This window comes from Aethalodelphis obliquidens, unplaced genomic scaffold (assembly GCF_003676395.1).
Source record: "Aethalodelphis obliquidens isolate GAN/ISIS:26980383/991018 unplaced genomic scaffold, ASM367639v1 scaffold8, whole genome shotgun sequence".
Lineage (NCBI taxonomy): Eukaryota > Metazoa > Chordata > Mammalia > Artiodactyla > Delphinidae > Aethalodelphis > Aethalodelphis obliquidens.
Genome location: NW_020837952.1, coordinates 56,983,166 through 57,002,873, shown reverse-complemented (window position 1 = coordinate 57,002,873; position 19,708 = coordinate 56,983,166). Strand labels below are relative to the sequence as shown.

The 19,708-nt window shown below is 40.4% G+C and overlaps 1 protein-coding gene across 8 annotated transcripts in view; it reads left to right on the top strand.

Annotated features, from left to right (window-relative positions):
• The first annotated feature begins 3,339 nt into the window (after positions 1-3,339).
• SLC25A17 (solute carrier family 25 member 17) overlaps positions 3,340-19,708 on the top strand; it is a 56,577-nt gene continuing 40,208 nt past the window's right edge. For 2 of the 8 annotated variants that reach the window (XR_003433022.1, XM_027107755.1), the window contains exon 1: positions 3,340-3,583. Coding sequence is in view for 6 of the 8 variants with exons in the window: in XM_027107755.1 (XP_026963556.1) it covers positions 3,530-3,583 (54 nt within the window). In the remaining 2 variants the exon portion in view is untranslated. The remainder of the gene's footprint in view (positions 3,584-19,708) is intronic. The other 6 variants (XM_027107759.1, XM_027107758.1, XM_027107757.1 and 3 more) reach the window with 5 other exon arrangements.

Here is a 19,708-nt window from a genome sequence, read left to right as displayed (position 1 = left end):
CTAAAAATATATTAGCTTAAGTAAAATAGAGCTTTACATTTCTTCAGGTCGCAGTTCAGAGGTAAGCACTTGTGCCATATTTAGAAGGGAGCTTCCATTGCTGTGTTCAAAGATGCTTGCTCTGGTGCTCATCTAGCCCCAAAAAACTGGAGAAGGCACCAGGGAAGTGTATGCTGAGATACTGATGCTAATCCATGGAAGTAACATTCTGTCCTCATACCCCATTGGTCATTTTTGTTTTGTCTTGAGACAATATTTAGCTCCAAGTAAACCTAGAAAATATTCCATAGCTGTGTGGTCATGTGCCCAACAAAAATAATTACTACTACAGAGAAATGGAGAAAAGACCCAGGGTAACAACTAGCAATCTGCCACACTAGGAAATACTGGCCTAATGGGATAAGGGAGAAGCAGTATTTTAGAGATTTGCTCGTATCTAAAATTAATGCACCCAAGTAGGCACATACATCAGGTGAGTAGTAATCTGTGCCAAGCACTTTTATTCTGCAAGTATTGACTTGATTCTGGTAATGACCACAAGGGTGAGTACTCCTCCCCATTTTATATAGATGAGGAAACTGAAGCACTTATGTAAATTGTCCAAGATAACATGGTTGATTTGTGGAGCTGAGACTCTCATCAGGCGTGTGGCTTCAAATGTCTTGTTCCTAAATTCTATGCTCTGCTGCCTCCCCTCTGTGTACTAGGTTGCTTCTTGCAGAACTGTTCATTTAAGAAATTGAAAACTAAATGTACATTTGAAGGGCATTAGTTAAATAAGGCATATCATATCATTGGTGCTGACAATGCACCTCCACAGGGGTTTTTCCTAGTAGAAGTCTGATGGCATAATTGTGCTGTTAGTCCACTTGTGATGGGCCCAATTAGAGGGACAAGAAATAATTAGTTTTAAAAAGTTTGGTGCCGGGCTTCCCTGGTGGCACAGTGGTTGAGAATCTGCCTGCTAATGCAGGGGACACGGGTTCGAGCCTGGTCTGGGAGGATCCCACATGCCACAGAGCAGCTAGGCCCGTGAGCCACAGCTACTGAACCTGCACGTCTGGAGCCTGTGCTCCGCAAGAAGAGAGGCCGCGATAGTGAGAGGCCCACTCACAGCGATGACGAGTGGCCCCTGCTTGCCATAACTAGAGAAAGCCCTCGCACAGAAACAAAGACCCAACACGGCAAAAATTAATTAATAAACTCCTACCCCCAACATCTAAAAAAAAAAAAGTTTGGTGCTGTAATTTTAAAAAATTAGTATGTACCAATATTTATAACCAATAAAGCATACTTTGGAGTGCATATATTTGGGGGCGCGTCGCCTAAAGTACATAGGAAAATATAGTTAAGGATAGCTGGTAAACTTCAAGAAGTCAAATCTAAACTGAGTAAGGCATGTCTTGTCGGCAAAAGTTTAAAAACTGGATTCTAAGTATTAGGTGGAACCAGAGTAGTAAGGAGGTAAATAGAATTAGCATAAACTCGTGTGTAAGTGCTATGAAATTCTAGGTATCTGGTATATAATCAGGATGTCCTTAAGTAGTTCACTCGCAGATCACGACATTTTCAGGTTGCGGTGTAAGTAACCTGACCATATGGCAGTGTATAAACAAATAGGAAGGTAATCAGTTATGGCTAGGTTACTTTTAACTATTTTGTAATGATGGTATGGTTGTGAACAGAATGATGCTAAATTTTTAGTATATCGTTTATGTAGTGTGGGACTTAGTGCTTATATAATTCAGGGAGCCCTCTTTAAGAAAAACAGTATATAATTAGGAATACTGAGATGTGAAAGTGAATGTTTAGAATGAGCAAAATGTTACTTTTAGAAATTGGAAATATCTCAAGCATCACAACTATAGAGATCCATTTAATAAATGATATACCTATGGAATTGCTACATTTTCTGCTGCCTACTCTGATTATATGACTTTTGTGTTTTCAATAGAATAGATAATTCCATCTTTATCAAAATATTTTTTGATAGCTGGGATGCAAAAGATTTCACACAGATAGACGTGCTGTCTGCTCTAGGTCATACCCGACAAATGGTAATTCTGAAAAATACTGTGTTCAATTACCATCATAAAGGGAAAGTATTTGTAAAGTGTGTTTATAAATCTGTATGCTACATAGTCCAGTTTTTTCTTGAGAGAGCTTCCAATTTAAGTAGGAGTCTGTGAGAACTGAGTCCTCTGGTTAAATTTTACAGCGGACAAGCTTCTGTGTTCCACTGCCAGAATTCTATCTTCATTTGACTTTTGGACCTGCACCTCATGTCATTGACCTTAGGGAGTGGTGGGAGTATTCCTGGAAGCGATTCCTAACATAGGATGTCTAGCAGTAACCTGTATTAATACATATAAATATCTCTAAATCCAACTGTGTGCCCAAACTTGGTTTTAATTTAGTTGTCGTCACTGTAGCACCACTGTAAATGAAAGGGAGTTTAAGTGGAAAGGGATCTTAACCAATAGCATTTAAAATATTTTATTCAAGTTTTGTGAAAACATGACCAGGTAAACATTGTTGGGGCCCTTTCCTGGGAGTAAATGTGATAAAGGGCGTAAAACACTGGGCCTGGCTGTAGCAAGCAGTCAAGGACTACCAGCAAAGATATTATAAAAGTAAACTTACTGGTACTGAAACAGGCAGACGCACAAAGCTATGGTGCTCGAGTAATTGTGGGTGAGGGCTAGAATGTGATTTTTCTAGTTCTGTGTAGTTTGGGTTTTCGCTTTGTAACGTGGAAAAATTTTTTCGGTATTTTATAAAGTACGTCTACGTAAATTAACTTTTCTAATCCTCACGGTATTAACACTTGTCATTCCACAAAGGAGGAAACCAAGAGGTCAAATGATTTTCCTGGGTGCCTACTAGTTTGTCCCCACCTCCATCTGATCATTTTGATTTCCTGAAGCTCAAGTTCTCTTCCCACCAGGGTTTTTCAGAGGGGAGAACCTTGCCCAATCAACATTTATTTCCTCTTGACCAAAATGTGACTAAAAATACTAGCGAGAGCAAATACGAGTAAAGTCTCAAAAGAGAAACAGGAAGATGAGTCCCCCAATTTGCTTGTCTCCATCTTGTCTTATGGAGAGAAGTGGAGAAAAATGAGGCTGTCCAGGTTTTCTGAAGTCTCCAGTGTTGCAGTAGGTGTGAAGTACGACTGGCCAGGTCCCGAGAACGTAGCGGAAGTCGAAGCTGACCCATCCCGTACTGAATTTCGGCCCGACCCACCGCTCCGCGTGATAGGGGTAGCACCGTGCTGCCCCGCCCCGCGCAAGGCCCGGGGGCCAATCAGAGCCAAGGGGCGTTCCCAGTCCCGTCTTTCCTTCTTCCTTCCCCTGCGGCCGACGGCCGGGAGACTGGGCGGGCGCCCTGCGACCCGGAAGTAGTTCTGGAGGAGGTGGGCCTGAGGGGTTGGAGCTGGTGACGTTGCCGCCCGGGGCTCCGGCGCTTGTTACCGCCTGTTTGCGGCTCCTGCGAGAAAACTGTGGCCAGGTCTGCGGGAACCGCACCTATGGCTTCCGTGCTGTCCTACGAAAGCCTGGTCCACGCCGTGGCGGGAGCCGTGGTGAGGCGGGATCTTTATGCCCGGGCCACTGCGGGGTGTGGGGCTTTTCTGGGGCCAGACCGGGATATGGCTGGGGGGTGGGGATGAGAAGCAGATCGTATCGTGACTGGGACATAGAGGAATGGAGCATAGGCGAAATGTTGCTGGAAGAATTTGGGGCGAGGCCCGACACTCACCCTCCGCCCCTGGCTACCGCTTTGACCTCTTACAGAATATCTGGGATGTAGGCAGCGGTGATCCCACACCGCCACAGGGAGTCAGGAAGAAGATCATTGCCGTTTTCTTTGCCTTCTGAAATTTAAAGGGCAGTCGTCCCCCTAAACCCACCCCACCGCACGCCCAAACTTTGTCTGACTGGGCCAGAGGAAAACCTAGGTGTGAAGCTGTGTTGCTGAATCACATTCTTAACTACAGCCTATTTTCACACACTTGCTGCAGACAAGTGGCAGTACCTAGCAGGGATACCTCTGGCCAATATCATTGGCAGGAGAAGATACTTTTTTTTTTAATTAAATCAAGATCAGAGTCGCTGTCTACCACATATGTGGTTTACTATGAGGAATGTGCTTGGTGCTTGGGCTCCTGGATTTCTCGCTTCCATTTGACACCACTCCCTTTTCCTTGAAACTTTCCACTCTTGGTTTGAGTAACTTCCTCTGTGGTTCTCGTCCTGTCTCTCTGCCTGCCCTTTCTCACATCCTTCTCTAGCTGTCAACACGCACGTGGAGTCACTGGGACTTCAGAGGAATATCACTGACTGAGTCCTCTTCTCCTAGGGCCCCAAAAGTGCACTGAGAGCTCATGTTCTGTGTAGGCTAATGGGAGTTGAACCCCAACTCGTCACTTATTAGATGGGTGGCCTGTAAACCTCACTTTCCTAATCTGTAAAGTGGGGGTATTGACACCTACCTCACAGAGTTGTTACGTGAATTAGATGACACAGTAGTTCATGGAAGTGCCTGATTCAGGAGTCCTGGTTCATTCAGTTAGATCAAGCTTTCAGCCAGTGTAAAGGCGCTGAAATGGAAGCTTGTTTGATATGCTCTAGGATAGGCATTGGAGGCCTGTGTGTCTGGCATGGAGGGAACAAAGAGGCAAAATGGTTTCAGGAGACCAAATTGTGTAAGAATTTTAACTCTGAGTATGAAAGACAGCTAACTAGCTATTAGAACAAGTTCTTTTGAGCATGCAGCAACTTGCAGATGAACATTTTAAACGTGATCACCCTGGCTGCTCTGTTGAGAGTAGACTGTACGGGAGCAAGGGTGGAAGCAGGGAAACTTTCAAGGGACTAAGATGGTAGCAGTGAGGTTGTGAGAAGTGATCATGAACCTGGAATATATTTTGAGATAGAACCACCAGGGTTTGATGGTAGATTGGATGTTGGGTGTAACACGATGCGAGTTGGTTGACTCCCAAGAGTTTGGGTCTTGAGCAACTGGAAGGATGATATTCCCATTTACTGAGATGGTGAAAACTGTAAAGGAGCAGCTTTTGGGGGAAAGATGAGAATGGTTTTGGATTTTGACTACTTAAGTTTGAAATGCCTAAGAATAGTTATGAGACTAGATGAGCTAACAAAGAAATGAGTGTGGACTGAGAGAAAAGTCTCAAAGACTTAGCCTTGAAACATGCCAACATTAAGAGGTTGGGGAAATGAGAGCACCAGCAAAGGAGACTAAGGAAGGGCCACTAGGGTAGGATGAAAACTAAGAGAATGTGGTGTTCTGAGAGTCGCATGGAGAAGGGTGTAGACCAACTGGGTCAGGTGCTGCTGGTGAGTCAGATAAGATGAGGACTGAGAATTAACCATTAGATTTATCAACATGATAAATCCAGTGGTTAATTGAGAGGACTTGTTTTGGTGTATTGGGGGGAGAATAGTGCAACAAAGAGAAAATGGGAAGATGGGAAATGTTTGTTCTCCTTTCTCTCAATAAATGCCATTCATTCAACATCTTTACTGAGTGCTTTTTACATGCCATGCACTGTTCTAGGTGCTAGAAGTATAGTGGAGAACAAAGTCTTTTTCTTCATGAAGTTTGCATTCCAATGGGGAAGTCAGACAATAATTGAGTAAATCAAAAAATAAATAATTTTACATAGTTTTAAGTTTTATGAAAGAAAATAAGTGTTGGCAAACTTTTGCTTTAAGGAGGCAGATGGTAAATATATAGGTGTATCGTCTCTGGTGAAGCTGCTCAACCCTGCCATGATAGTTTGAAAGCAGCCATTGACAATAAGTAAATGAATGGGCAGAGCTGTGTTCCAATAAAATCTTATTTATGAAACCAGTCAGTGCATCAAGTTGGCCCTTGGTCTTAGTTTTCTGAGCCCTGCTATAGACAGTGATTGGGGGTAGAGGTGATACTATCTCTATTTAACCTGCAAAGACATTTCTATTTTTTTTTCTCTCCTTGTTGCCTATTTTTCTCTTGTTAAAAGTTCTGCTTGAAATTATGCACCCTGAATTTGCAGTGGTTTTTCTTTCTCCCATAAGCTATGTTAGATTATCTAATAGATATACTTTTGTAAAAATATTTTTTTTTTTTCTCTTGCTTCCCTCGGGGCAGTACTGTTCCTGGCACATGTCTAAATGAGAAATTGCATTGTGTTTTGTTATTCTTTTGAATTTTCATGCCAAAGAGTGGTTCTCAAACTCTTTTTGAAAATTTTTGGGTTAAGGATAAACCACACAACATGGACCCGGCTTTCTTCTGGTTGCTACCAAAGGAAAACAATTTCACCACAAAATGTCACTACATTCGATGAGACGTTTGACGAGAAAAATGGCATTGCTTTTAATGGTATAGTACTGTGGTAATGAATGGCTCATGTTTAATTAAATGCCTTTGCCATGATGTTCAACCAAAGCTTTGAGATGATCCAGGAGAGCACAGTAGTTAAGAGCATTTGAATGCCTGACTTGAGCTAGGCAGCCTGGGTTGGAATCCTGGCATAAACTTCAGGATTTGGTATAAACTCCAGAGTTGCCTGGAGTAATTAGTTGTGGCTTCTCCCCAAAAGATTGTTGGGTCATTGTTTAATATGTTGATTTACAACCTTTTTTTTTTTTTGCGGTACGCGGGCCTCTCACTGTTGTGGCCTCTCCTGTTGCGGAGCACAGGCTCCGGACGCGCAGGCCCAGCGGCCATGGTCACGGGCCCAGCCGCTCTGCAGCATGTGGGATCTTTCCGGACCGGGGCACGAACCCATGTCGCCTGCATCAGCAGGCGGACTCTCAACCACTATGCCACCAGGGAAGCCCCTACAACCTTTTTGAGTTGACATGTTTCATGTTTGCTTATTCACTTCTTTCCAGGTCCTACACTTTCTCACCCCAAGTGTGGTGTTATGTGTGCGCACACACACACACTTTAAAAATTAAACAGATTGGGGCTTCCCTGGTGGCGCAGTGGTTGAGAGTCCGCCTGCCGATGCAGGGGACGCAGGTTCGTGCCCCGGTCTGGGAAGATCCCACATGCCGCGGAGCGACTGGGCCCGTGGGCCATGGCCGCTGAGCCTGCGCGTACGGAGCCTGCGCTCCGCAATGGGAGAGGCCACAGCAGTGGGAGGCCCGCGTACCGCAAAAAAAAAAAAAAAAAAAAAAATTAAACAGATTAGTGATTTTGAGTGTTTTATGCTTCACTTTGGTATAAGTGCAGATAATCTCAAGTATTTGAAAATCAGAATTGTGCTGTTTCAGGAGAATGCTTTATCTCCAGTTGATGACTATTGTCTGATACAATTAATGGCCTCGCATGTAAATACTTCTCAAAATTTTGAGTATAATTAGGTTTATAATTTTATATTTTTGGTTCTAAGATTAGCTTCCAAAGATAGATTTTATTTGTAGAAGTTTACATTTGTAATTAAAAAAGATTTTATTAGTCTAGAATTTGAAAAGTGAGATTGGTTGGAATTGTCTAGGGGGTTTAGATGCCAAAACAGACTTTGGAATTGTAATGATAATTATTAATCAGTAACTTTCAGGGGTCTTCTTTTTTCCCTATTGTTTATTTAAAAATTGTTTTTTAAATTTTAATTGCATAATTTGTTTTAAAAGAATTACATTTCATTGAATAAATGCTGATCATTAAAAAATTCAAGTCATACAGAAATATGAAAGAGTTCTTTCTCCTTCCACTCTACCTATTATTGTGCTGTGACTCAAATTCCAGACATACCTCTCCTTAGAACTGTGTAAGAAGGCTTATTCAGGGCACTTTTCTCCAGTTGGTATCAAAAGAGAAAATTAGGCCCAACTATCTGACTCTGTAGCTCATACTCATACACTTAACATTACAGTGGACTTTCTACCATATAGACTCACTACCTGCCTTTTAGAAGTAGAAACCAAGTAGAACTTGTTGATTTTCTGTACAAGGCCTTCTGGATATAAAGGTTATCAGTGGAAAAGTCCCTGTCCTCAGGAAGTTCTTCTTAGGTGTATAGTGGTGGTGTGGATAAGACCCCTGGTGGTACCTAGGAAGAAGTGGTGGGCTGCCCCTGTGAAGATAATGGGAAGCCCCCAACGTTGACATATTACCAAGACTGTGCACAGTGGGAAGAGGTAAAGAAAATCAGGAAAAGGGAATGTTGCTGTGTGGCCCAAAACATCAGATATCCACTATATCATGTTGTTAAAAAGACTTGAAAAATCATTGGCTTTTTAGTATAAAATATTCTATCATATGGGTATCCCATAATTTATGGACATTTGCGTTGTTTCTAGCTTTTCACTGTGGTAAATATTTAGTATAGATGTTAATGTGACCTCCCAGCACCCCATTATGAAGAAACTATGGGATTGCTTGGTTAAGTGACTTTCCTAATGTTACTCATTGATTTATAGATTAGAAACAAAAACCTAAATTTTCAGATTCAGTTTAGTTAACTCTGATTCTAATTTGTTAAATGCCAACAACCTCACAGGGTTCTGTGAATATTAATAAAATAACTTAATTAAAACAGCTTTTATACTATCTGACACATAATAGGGGCCCAATAAGTGAAAGCCATTAATATTTTTGTCCACAACTATGTTTTCTAATTTTCTATGCATCCTAACTTGTTTGAGTTAGTTAATTTAATATTAGATTTAATAGTAATATTTAGTACTTATAGAATTCCCTATCTTCTCACATCTGTTAACAACTTTGATAGGTAGGCAATATAACAAGTGGTTAAAAGTATGGCCTCTGAAACCAGACTGCCTGAGTTCAAGTCCCAGTTTTGCCACTTATCACATGTGTGACCTTGGGCATGTCTCTCAATCTCTCTTGCCTCAGTTTCCTCATCTATAAACTGGGGAAGATAATAGTACTCACTTCATAGGGTTGTTTCTGAGGCTCTTAGACAAGTATCTTTATTCTCATATAGAGACAAGAAAATGGAAACAGGTATGTTAAGTGTTTTTGCCAAGATTACCAGTAAGTTATTTGGTCATAGGCCTGGGGCAAGAACCCAGGTCTCCCTTCTCTGCTACTCTTCTGTTGCTATGCCTAGCTGCCTGTTCCTTCATACTTCTTGTCTCTTCTCCCCATCCCTTTGTTTAATTCAAAACTAGCCCCTGAATATCTTTAGATTTTCAGAAAAAAGTGACATTAAATATTACATATATACATGTATAATCAAACTGGAGGCACTTGGACATTAATTGTTCATCAGGAGCACTTTAAACCACGTATCGAACAATTTAAATGTTAAGTTCTTTTTGGAAGGGTTTTCTTTTCCACAGCTGGCTCATCCAGACCCATAGTTTGAATCTAGTCAGATTCTCATAGAATTAACTTAGGTTAGTATACATCTGAGGGCGTTGTATTACTTTGGTTTAGAAACCTTAAAAGGAGGTAATTAGAAAAAGTCTTCATTGTCTTTACTTCCTTGCTGTTTTATTTCATTTAGGCTTCCACTAAATTATGATTGAATTCTTATATAGCTTTTAATCTTTAGGACTTCTTTGCCTCACTACTCATCCAAAATATATCTTGATATCTTGATAAACTTTTTTTCAAGACTTAGTTTTTTAGAGCAATTTTAGGTTCACAGCAAAATTGAGAGGAAGGTACAGAGATTTCCCGTGTATCCTCTGGGCGCCCCCAGCACTCCCCTCCAGCACTCCCCTCCGGCCAATGCACAGCCTCCCTCATTATCAGTATCCCCCCACCAGAGTGGTACGTTTGTTACAAATGATGAACCTACATTGGAACATCATAATCACCCAAAGTCCATAGTTTATATTAGGATTCATTCTTGGTATTGTACATTCTGTGGTTTTGGATAAATTTTATAATGACATGTATCCACAATTACATTATTATATGGACTATTTTCACTGCCCTAAAAATCCTCTGTGCTCTGCCTGTTCATCTCCCCCCCTCACCCCAATAAACTTTTTAGCTAATAGGGTCATTTCAGTTCAGTTCTCTTCATCTTAAAGGTTCTTATGTAGTCTTGATTGGAATTATTTTTCTAACTTTAATTTGCTTTGTGCCTGAGTAGTCTATGACTTAATTTTTTTATTGAAGTAGAGTTGGTTTACAATGCTGTGCCAATCTCTGCTGTACAGCAGAGTGACTCAGTTATACACATAGAGACGTTCTTTTTTAAAATATTCCTTTCCATTATGGTCTATCCCAGGAGACTGCATATAGTTTGCTGTGCTATACAGTAGGACCTTGTAGTTTATCCATTCTAAATGTAATAGTTTGCATCTACCAACCCCAAATTCCCAGCCCATCCCTCTCCCTTCCCTGCTCCCCCTTGGCAACCACAAATCTGTTCTCTGTGTTTGTGAGTCTGTTTCTGTTTTGTAGATAAGTTCATTTGTGCCATATTTTAGATTCCACATATAAGAGCTATCATATGGTATTTATATGACTTAATCTTTTTAAAGGAACAAATATGGTAGAATAGCTGAAAAAGGGATTTGGAGTAAGACGTAACTATCCGTGTCATCTTGGGTCATTTATGTTTTCTTTCTGAACCTGAGTTTTCTGAGCTGTAAAATGAAAACAATAACACTTTACTTACTGGGTTCTCTTGAGAAGCCAATGTGGTAACACTTGTGGAGTACCTATTACAATACCTGTAATAGTGTAGTAAGGCCATAATCATTCGTTTCTTTTTCAGAGATTTTTTTTTTTTTTTTGCAGTACCCGGGCCTCTCACTGTTGTGGCCTCTCCCGTTGCGGAGCACAGGCTACGGATGTGCAGGTTCAGTGGCCATGGTTCACGGGCCCAGCCGCTCTGTGGCATGTGGGATCTTCCCGAACCGGGGCCCGAACCCATGTCCCCTGCATCGGCAGGCAGAATCTCAACCACTGTGCCACCAGGGAAGCCCCTCAGAGATATTCTTGAAAATACAGTATTTGTACCCAATTTTAGAAATTCAGTGGAATTGAAATTTTCTCTCATCTTGTATAGTCAACTGTATCCATTCACTTGTAACAGATGATCTCGGCTTTTGCTCTAGATAAAATAGAGGCTACTTGGGATGAGCTTTCTAACGTTTCTGTTTTTTCTATTACAGAATCAACTGCAATTGTACCCAGTATTTCCTACATTGTGCTGATCTCAGGAAAAACAGATGTGGCTGGTCTCTGCTATCTTGATTCCGCCCCCCCTCCCCCCTGCCCAACTTACACTACCCACAGTTATCTTTTGGGACTTTGCTCCATTCGTTTTCACTTCTTTCCTATAGCTTTAATCTTTTTCCATTGTTTTTCCCTTCAGCCCTGACCTGTAATAAAACCATACCAATCGGGTCTACACACTGCCTTCTTAGGTGCCGCTCATTCTCCTTCCCTTTATGCTAAGTTTATTTAATGACTATTCTGTACTTCCTGCCTCTCCTCCTCATCCTACTCTGATTGCTGGAACTGCTCTTCCATAGGCCATCACTGACTTTCTGCTGACTTAGTCTACTGACTCTTTTTCCATTCTTATTTGATTCGACTTCTTTGTAGTATTTTACACTGTTGACCCTCCTACCTTCTTGAAGCTCCTTCTGAAAGAGCAGTTATTCTTTTTTTAAAAAAATTAATTAATTAATTTATTTTTGGCTGCATTGGGTCTTCGTTGCTGCACATAGGCTTTCTCCAGTTGTGACGAGCGGGGACTACTCTTTGTTGCGGGGTGAGGGCTTCTCACTGTGGTGGCTTCTCTTGTTGTGGAGCACGGGCTCTAGGTGCGTGGGCTTCAGTAGTTGTGACACACGTGCTCAGTAGTTGTGGCTCGCGGGCTCTAGAGCGCAGGCTCAGTAGTTGTGGCTCACAGGCTCTAGAGCGCAGGCTCATTAGTTGCGGCACACGGGCTTAGTTGCTCCGCGGCATGTGGGAATCTACCCGGACCAGGGCTCGAACCCGTATCCCGTGCATTGGCAGGTGGATTCTTAACCACTGTGCCACCAGGGAAGTCCCTTTATTTTTTACTAAATGACAGTTGCTCTTTTGGAAGGAGTGTAAGTAACCGTTGCTAATTTTAGGACCCTGATTAATATTGAGCCCCACTGCTAAAAAATGCTGTAAAAAGGATATATAGGAAGCAACATTTGTTGAATGCCAACTGGGTACTTGAAATGATGCTGGGTCTTTCCATAAGTTAATTCTCACTTCTCACAGCAACCTCCACATTTTTTATTGGTCCCCAAATTACAAATGGGGAGATTGAGGCATGGAGATTTGAAGTAATTTATTGTACAGTATGTACTGTAGCTGGGACCAGAACCCCAGTAATTTCTTATACAGTATGTACTGTAGCTGGGACCAGAACCACTACGCCACCAGGGAAGCCCAAAACAGTTACTTCTTAAAAGCATTAATAAGGTGACAGGGAGGTAAGGAACTTTTAGAAATAGAGAATGAGTGAAGTCAGGACCCAGAGTCAAGGAGAGCATGCTTCCAGAGCCCATGATTTTTCCCTTGGGCACTCAGGTGTGTTATCTATTAAGCCTTTTGTTTAACTTGTGTATCTTTGAATGGGTATGAGAGTTAGCTTGTTTGTTGTATCAGGGGAAAGACTTACATTAACTCTGATTAGGTGAATAACATTTTTGAATGTGAAAGCCACAATAAGTGGCTTTCATCTTTGGAATTTCATTAGCTCCAGATCTACCACTGACAGTGTATTTTAGTTGATTTCTTTTAAAAATAATCTTCTGTCCAGTAATGCCGTATACTCCATCAGGAGATGCTGTACACTGATTTCAGTTGTGCTCCTGTGACTCAACCACCATTTCTGGACTCCTCTGGAAATTGACTTTGGAACTAGCATTGCATTTTTTTGGATTATTTTTCATCCTTCAGGGGTGAAGTAGCATTTTGGGAATGGTTGAATTTGGTTAGTAGGCCGTCATTGTTCGTACTTAAAGGGCGTGATACTCTGCTTCTATATTTATGTGTGTCCCTGTCTGTCATTCCCATAAGATGGCACACGCTTGCAGAACCAAGCCTTGACCAAGTTTGCCCTACTGCTTCCTTCTGACTTTGTGGTGTTGGGTGCTTCAGTTCCACACCACGTGGGTTTGTGTCACAGCCAGATTAAAAGGTGGACTGAAAAAAAAAAAAAGGTAGACTGGCTGTTTATTGACTGCATATTTATTTGGCTGCGCTGGGTCGTAGTTGCAGCTCGCGGGATCTTCGTTGCTGGTGCAGGATCTTTTAGTTGTGGCATGCGGGATCTTTTAGTTCTGACATGTAGGATCGAGCTCCCTGACCAGGGGTCGAACCCGGGCCCCCTGCATTGGGAGCATGGAGTCCTAGCCATTGGACCACCAGGGAAGTCCCTGATTCTTTCTTTTATAGTTCTTTTTTAGTTCTTCTGGTACATATCCCTTCTCCGTTTTCCTAGCCACCACTCAAAGTGATTCAAGGCCTTAGTATTTTAAATCAGATGTACTTTGCTAAAGCAGTGTTTGTATTTGTGCTCTGGTCTTTCAGGTTGAAAGCTTTTAAGGTTACTTGAATGGCTCCCTAAAAGGCCTTTGGTGTGTCTTTTAATCAGACACTTGTGTACAAAGGGCCTAATTTAAGATTTCTGGGGTTTTTTTCTCCCTGATTTTGTCATTTTCCTAATTTTCACGTCCAGGTGAAATGGTAGCTATTTTATGTTTGTTCTGATTTGCTTTTGTTTACTGTTTGTTACACTACAAAATCTTATAAATTTTTGGAGGCGGGGCGATTCAGTTAAGAGTAAATGTCTTAGTTCAATTGTTACATATCCAAGGCACACAGAAGAGAGGTGGTAGGTGCTATGGGGTGATAGGTTCAACATGTGAATATGCCACCAGCCTGCCCGCACACAATCTCATGAAATCAGAACAAAACAGAATAAATAGCAAAGGAATAAACACACTCACAAATATTCTTAAATATTTATTTGCTAAGACTAGCAACAGTCCATTGTAAAATACCTAAAATGGGATTCCTGTTTCTAAGGAGCCTATCAAACTTTCTCCTGAAAACTTCCCTTTATAATTTAAAAAAAATCTGTATAAAATATTTTTTAAAAAACGGTTACTTATTTTTTCTTAATTAATTAATTTATTTTTGGCTGTGTTGGGTCTTCGTTTCTGTGCGAGGGCTTTCTCTAGTTGTGGCAAGTGGGGGCCGCTCTTGATCGCGGTGCGCGGGCCTCTCACCATCGCGGCTTCTCTTGTTGCGGAGCACAGGCTCCAGACACGCAGGCTCAGTAGTTGTGGCTCATGGGCTTAGTTGCCCCGCGGCATATGGGATCTTCCCAGACCAGGGCTCGAACCCGTGTCCCCTGCATTAGCAGGCAGATTCTCAACCACTACGCCACCAGGGAAGCCCCAAACAGTTACTTCTTAAAAGCATTAATAAGGTGACAGGAAGGTAAGGAACTTTTAGAAATAGAGAATGAGTGAAGTCAGGACCCAGAGTCAAGGAGGGCAGTCTTTGCCCTGTAGGAATTGCTTAGCCAGGTAGACACGAGCTTTAGATTTGTAGCTTACAGAGATACAGGGAAGTAAAGAAAAGAGTCCATTCTGTCCAAGATAAGTCCAGTAGGGGATCACCGAATAAACCTGAAATCCCAAAGGAATGCGCTATAAAGGTAAATGGGAAATAAACTTACTCCTCCCCAGGAAAATCGGCTGTCTCCAACCTTGGCACTAATTTGAGAGAGGAAATCACCACTGACATTTTGAAGCCACAGGTCCTCCCTTAGGTTGCAGCCTGAATTCTCACTATTTGATTGGAAAACCTAAAGTGAGTAACTTAGAGCGATTCCAGGTTGGTGGGTCCCCAAAGTGCCTGGCAGAAATCCTTTCCAGAGGTACTTACCTTTATCAGGTCTAAAAAAAAGCCCAAAAATAAAATTTTAAGGGAAATGAGCAGCTCCATCCAAATTAACAAAACTAACAGAGAAACAAGGCAATGTGAACAAGTACAGTAGACAGGAGCAACAATCAGAAAATGGACTTCTCAGTCACAATCTAAAAAGCTATTTAGTCTGTATAAAAATAAAAGGCTAGAAAATATGCGCAAAGAACAAGAAACTAACATTGGCCAAGCAGATTTGAAAATTAACCACGTAGAATATTTAGAAATGGAAAGTAAAATAATTGAAATTTAAAAATTGATTGTGTGATAGTCATGGGAACACTAAATATTGATTTAAGCAAAAATCAAAACTCTTAGAGGGCTGGCAGAAGAAGCAGAGGGGAATATGAGAGCTAAATTCTTACCCTCCGTACTAGAAGGTGAATAATGTCTAAAATTGATGAATCAAAAGATACCAGGATATTTTAAAGTTACATGGAGATGTGTAAATTACAAAAGATACAGCTAAAAGAAACTACTTTCCTCTGGGGAGGAAGATTGTATAAAATGGGCAGGAACTACTTATTTTGTCATTTATATTACATGACTTTTTAAAGTATATGCATGCTCTGCTTTGATCAAATAAACATTTAAAATTAAAATATTTAATGCATAGCTATGAATTGATCATTGTTGAAGCTGAGTGATGGGTTCAAATTCAAGTGTTTTTATACCATATTAGACACAGCTGAAGGTAGAATTAGTGAGCTAAAGAATAATTTAGCTGAAAGCTGATTCTCACTTGCAATGATTGTAGTCAGGAAACTGGAATGTTTTCTACATTTTGCTGAGAGAAAATGACTTCCTACCTAGAATGCTATGTCCAGTGAAAAGTTTAAAAACATACACGAAATAGAGACATTTTCAGATCATCAAAAGCAGTTTGCCACTAGCAAGATCCTCACTTGGAGAAATTCTAAACCTAATGAATATTTTTAGAATTGATAAGTTAGGAATATATGTTGTAATTATTAGATAGCTTGTAAAAGAATTAGAAACTATAACTTAAAATTTATTGGAAACTCTAGTCAAATAAGAAAGCAGTAAAGGGCAGAAAAAGCAACATAGAGCATGTATGACACATAGCACAAAATAAGATGACAGCTGGGAATTCCCTGGTAGTCCAGTGGTTAGGACACTGAGCTTTCACTGCTGTGGCCTGGGTTTGATCCCTGATCGGGGAACTAAGATCCCACAAGCCACATGGCATGGCTATAAAAAAGATGACAACTATAAATCCAAATAAATGTTAATGAACTAAGTGTTTCAGTTAAAAGAAATTGTGCTAGATTGGTTTTCAAAAGGGAAAAATGCTATTTATAAAAGATATGTCTAAAAGAAAAGGATACAGAAAGTTTGAAAGTAAAAATGTGAGAAAAGACATGCTAGACAAATACTAAGCCAAAACTGTTAACATCAGACAAAATAGACTTTACAGTAATGTCACTACTAGAGATCAAGAGAATGACATCATAGAGAAAAAGGCTCAGTATGTCAGGAAAATAAAGCAGTTTTAAGTTTGTGTTCATCTAATAATATAGTCTCAATATCTTTAAAGCAAAAATTAATAAAACTAAGAGGAAATATCCAACCCGTCATCGAAGTGGTAGATTTTAATATATCCTTCAGTAATTGATAGAACAAAAAAGGAGGGAAAAAATATAGAAGATTGAATATGTATTTAACAAACTTGACCTAATAGATACATACAGAACATTGTACCCAACAACTGCAAAATACACATTATTTTCAAGCCAAACATGGAAAAGTTATGAAGACTGACCATTTACTGGGCTGTAAAGCAAAACTTAAATTTTGAAAAAGTTTTGAAATAGTACAGAATGCTTGAAGCACAGTGCAATTAAGCTAGCAACCAGTAACAAAAAGGTAACTTTACAATATAAATATATATATACATATATATATATAAAACATATGTTTGAGCATTAAACACATTACTGAATGATCTATGGGTTAAAGAAGAAGAAATCATAATGGAAATAAGAATGCATTTAAAACTGAGTGATAGCACAGATGGTGCATACTAAAACTTGTAGCTATACTGAAAATAAGTCATCACTGAAAAAAATTAAAATACCTAAGTAAGTGGGAAGGCATCCTCTGAATAAGTGGATTGGAGGCCAAGATTGTTAAGATGGCAACACTCCCTAAAAGGATCTACAGATTCAGTGTACTCCCTGTCAAAATTCCAATTTGCTTTTTTGCAGAAATTGATAAGATGATCCTAAAGTATATATGAAAATGCAAGGGATCCAGAATAGCCAAAAAAATCTTGAAAAAAAAAGTTGGAGGACTCATACTTCCCAATTTCAAAGCTTAGTACAGAGCTACAGTAATCAAGAGACTGGTACTGGCATAAGGATAGACAGGTAGATCAACAACAGAATTGAGAGTCCAAAAAATAAACCTACAAATTTGTGTTCAAGGATGCCAAGGAACATCAATGGGGAAAGAGCAGTCTCCAATAAATTGTGCAGGGACAACTGGACATCCACATGCAACAAAATGAAGTTGGACCCCTACTTCACACCATACACAAAAATTTACTCAAAATGAACCACGGACCTAAATGTAAGAACTAAAACTACACAACTCTTAGATGAAAACATTGGCATAAATCTTTACAACCTTGGATCAGGCAGTGGTTTCTTAGATATAATACCAAAAGCACAAGTAATAAAAAAATATGTAAATTGGACTTGATCAAAATTAAAACTTTTTGTGCTTCAGATACTATCAAGAAAGTGAAGACAGCAGAATGGAGAATACATTTGTAAGTCATTTATCTGATACAGCGTCTGGTATCCAGAATATGTAAAGACTGCTTACAACTCAATAATAGAAAGGCAAATAGCCCAATTAAAAAATGCACAAGGGATATGAATAGACGTTTCTCCTGTGAAGTTATATGAGTGGCCAATAAACACATGAAAAAATGCTGGATGGCATTACTTATCAGAGAAATGCAAATCATAACCACAATGAGACGCTATTTCACACCCACTAGGGTGGCTATAATCAAAAAGCACAGGTAATGACAAGTGTTGAAAGGATATGGAGAAATTTGAAACCTTGTTTTGCTGGTGGGAATATAAAATTATGTAGTCACTGTGGAAAACAGTTTGGTAGTTCCTCAAAATGTCAAACGTAGACCAAGCAATTCCACTCCTAGAGAACTGAAGACATCCATATAAAAACTTGTTACAGGAATGTTCGTAGCAGCATTTTTCATAAAGCCAAAGAGTGGAAACAACCCAAATCCATCAACAGATGAGTGGATAAACAAAATGTGGTATATCCATATAATAGAATATTTTTCAACCATAATATAGAACGAAGTTCTGATTTGATAACATGGATGAGTTTTTTTGTTTTTAAATATTTATTTATTTATTTGTCTGCGCTGGGTCTTAGTTGAGACATGTGGGATCTTCGTTGGGATCCTTAGTTGAGGCATGTGGGCTCTTAGTTGTGGAATGTGGGATATAGTTCCCTGACCAGGGATCAAACCTGGGCCCCCTGCCTTGGGAGCATGGAGTCTTAGCCACTGGACCACTAGGGAAGTCCCCGTGGATGAGCCTTGAAAGAAGCCAGCCACAAAAGATCATGTGTTATTTGGTTCCGTTTACATGAAATGTGCAGAAGAGGCAAAATAGAGACAGAAAACAGATTAGTGGTTGCCAGGGTGTGGGAGGAAGAGAATGGAGAGTGACTGCTAATGGATATGGATTTTCTTTTAAGGTGATAAAAATGTTCTGGAGGGGCTTACCTGGTGGCGCAGTGGTTGAGAGTCCGCCTGCCGATGCAGGGGACACGGGTTCGTGCCCCGGTCCGGGAAGATCCCACATGCCGTGTAGCGGCTGGGCCCGTGGGCCATGGCCGCTGAGCCTGCGCGTCCGGAGCCTGTGCTCTGCAACGGATGTTCTGGAGTTGGTAGTGGTGAATGTTGTGCAACTTTGTGGATATATGAAAGACCACTGAGTTGTAAAGAAAGAAACTTGTCAGATACAGCTAAAATACCTCGAGGGAAATGAGTAGCATTTAAATCAAGTTTGAAAAAGAACTTTCAAAACTAAACTGAACTGTACAATTTAAAATGGTTAATTTCAAAACTAAAACTAACACATACTTATTGTTTACAAATAATAATTATACAGAGATGCATCACAAGAGAAATGGAAGCCACCTTTAATTCCTTCCTCTCCTTGTATAGTCCCTGTTAAGAATTTCCCGGATTTTGTGTGTGTGTGTGTGTGTGTGTGTGTGTGTTTGTATTGTGTATACTTTTACAATTAGAAGAGAAAAATGAAAAGTCACATATCTTGATTGCAAAAAGGTTGAGAACTTAGGTAGAACGGTGAACAGTAGAACTTGGAGTTGAAGAGAGCTAGGTTCTAACTCCGCCTCTGCCACTCTGGCTTTAGGCAGACCTTAACAACCCTGTCCAAGACTTCTCAGTTCACAGGGGAAGGGTCTGCACTGCTAGGTTATCTCTGAAGGATTTTCCAGCTCCAGGTGCCAGTGCGGTGTAGGAATTCATTTGCTTTCCCAGCACCAAATGGTTAAATGCCAGTAGGGGATGGTAGAATGTCGTGACTAAAAATGTTTGATTTTGGTGAGATACAAGAAGGTTGTTTCTCTGGAAATAGAGTCTTTTAAATTGTAATTGTTGTCAGCAATAGAACTCCCACTCAGATGGTTAGAATTCTGTGGGACTCACAATAATGGGTTGATTTGTATGCCTCTCTGGCACAACAGT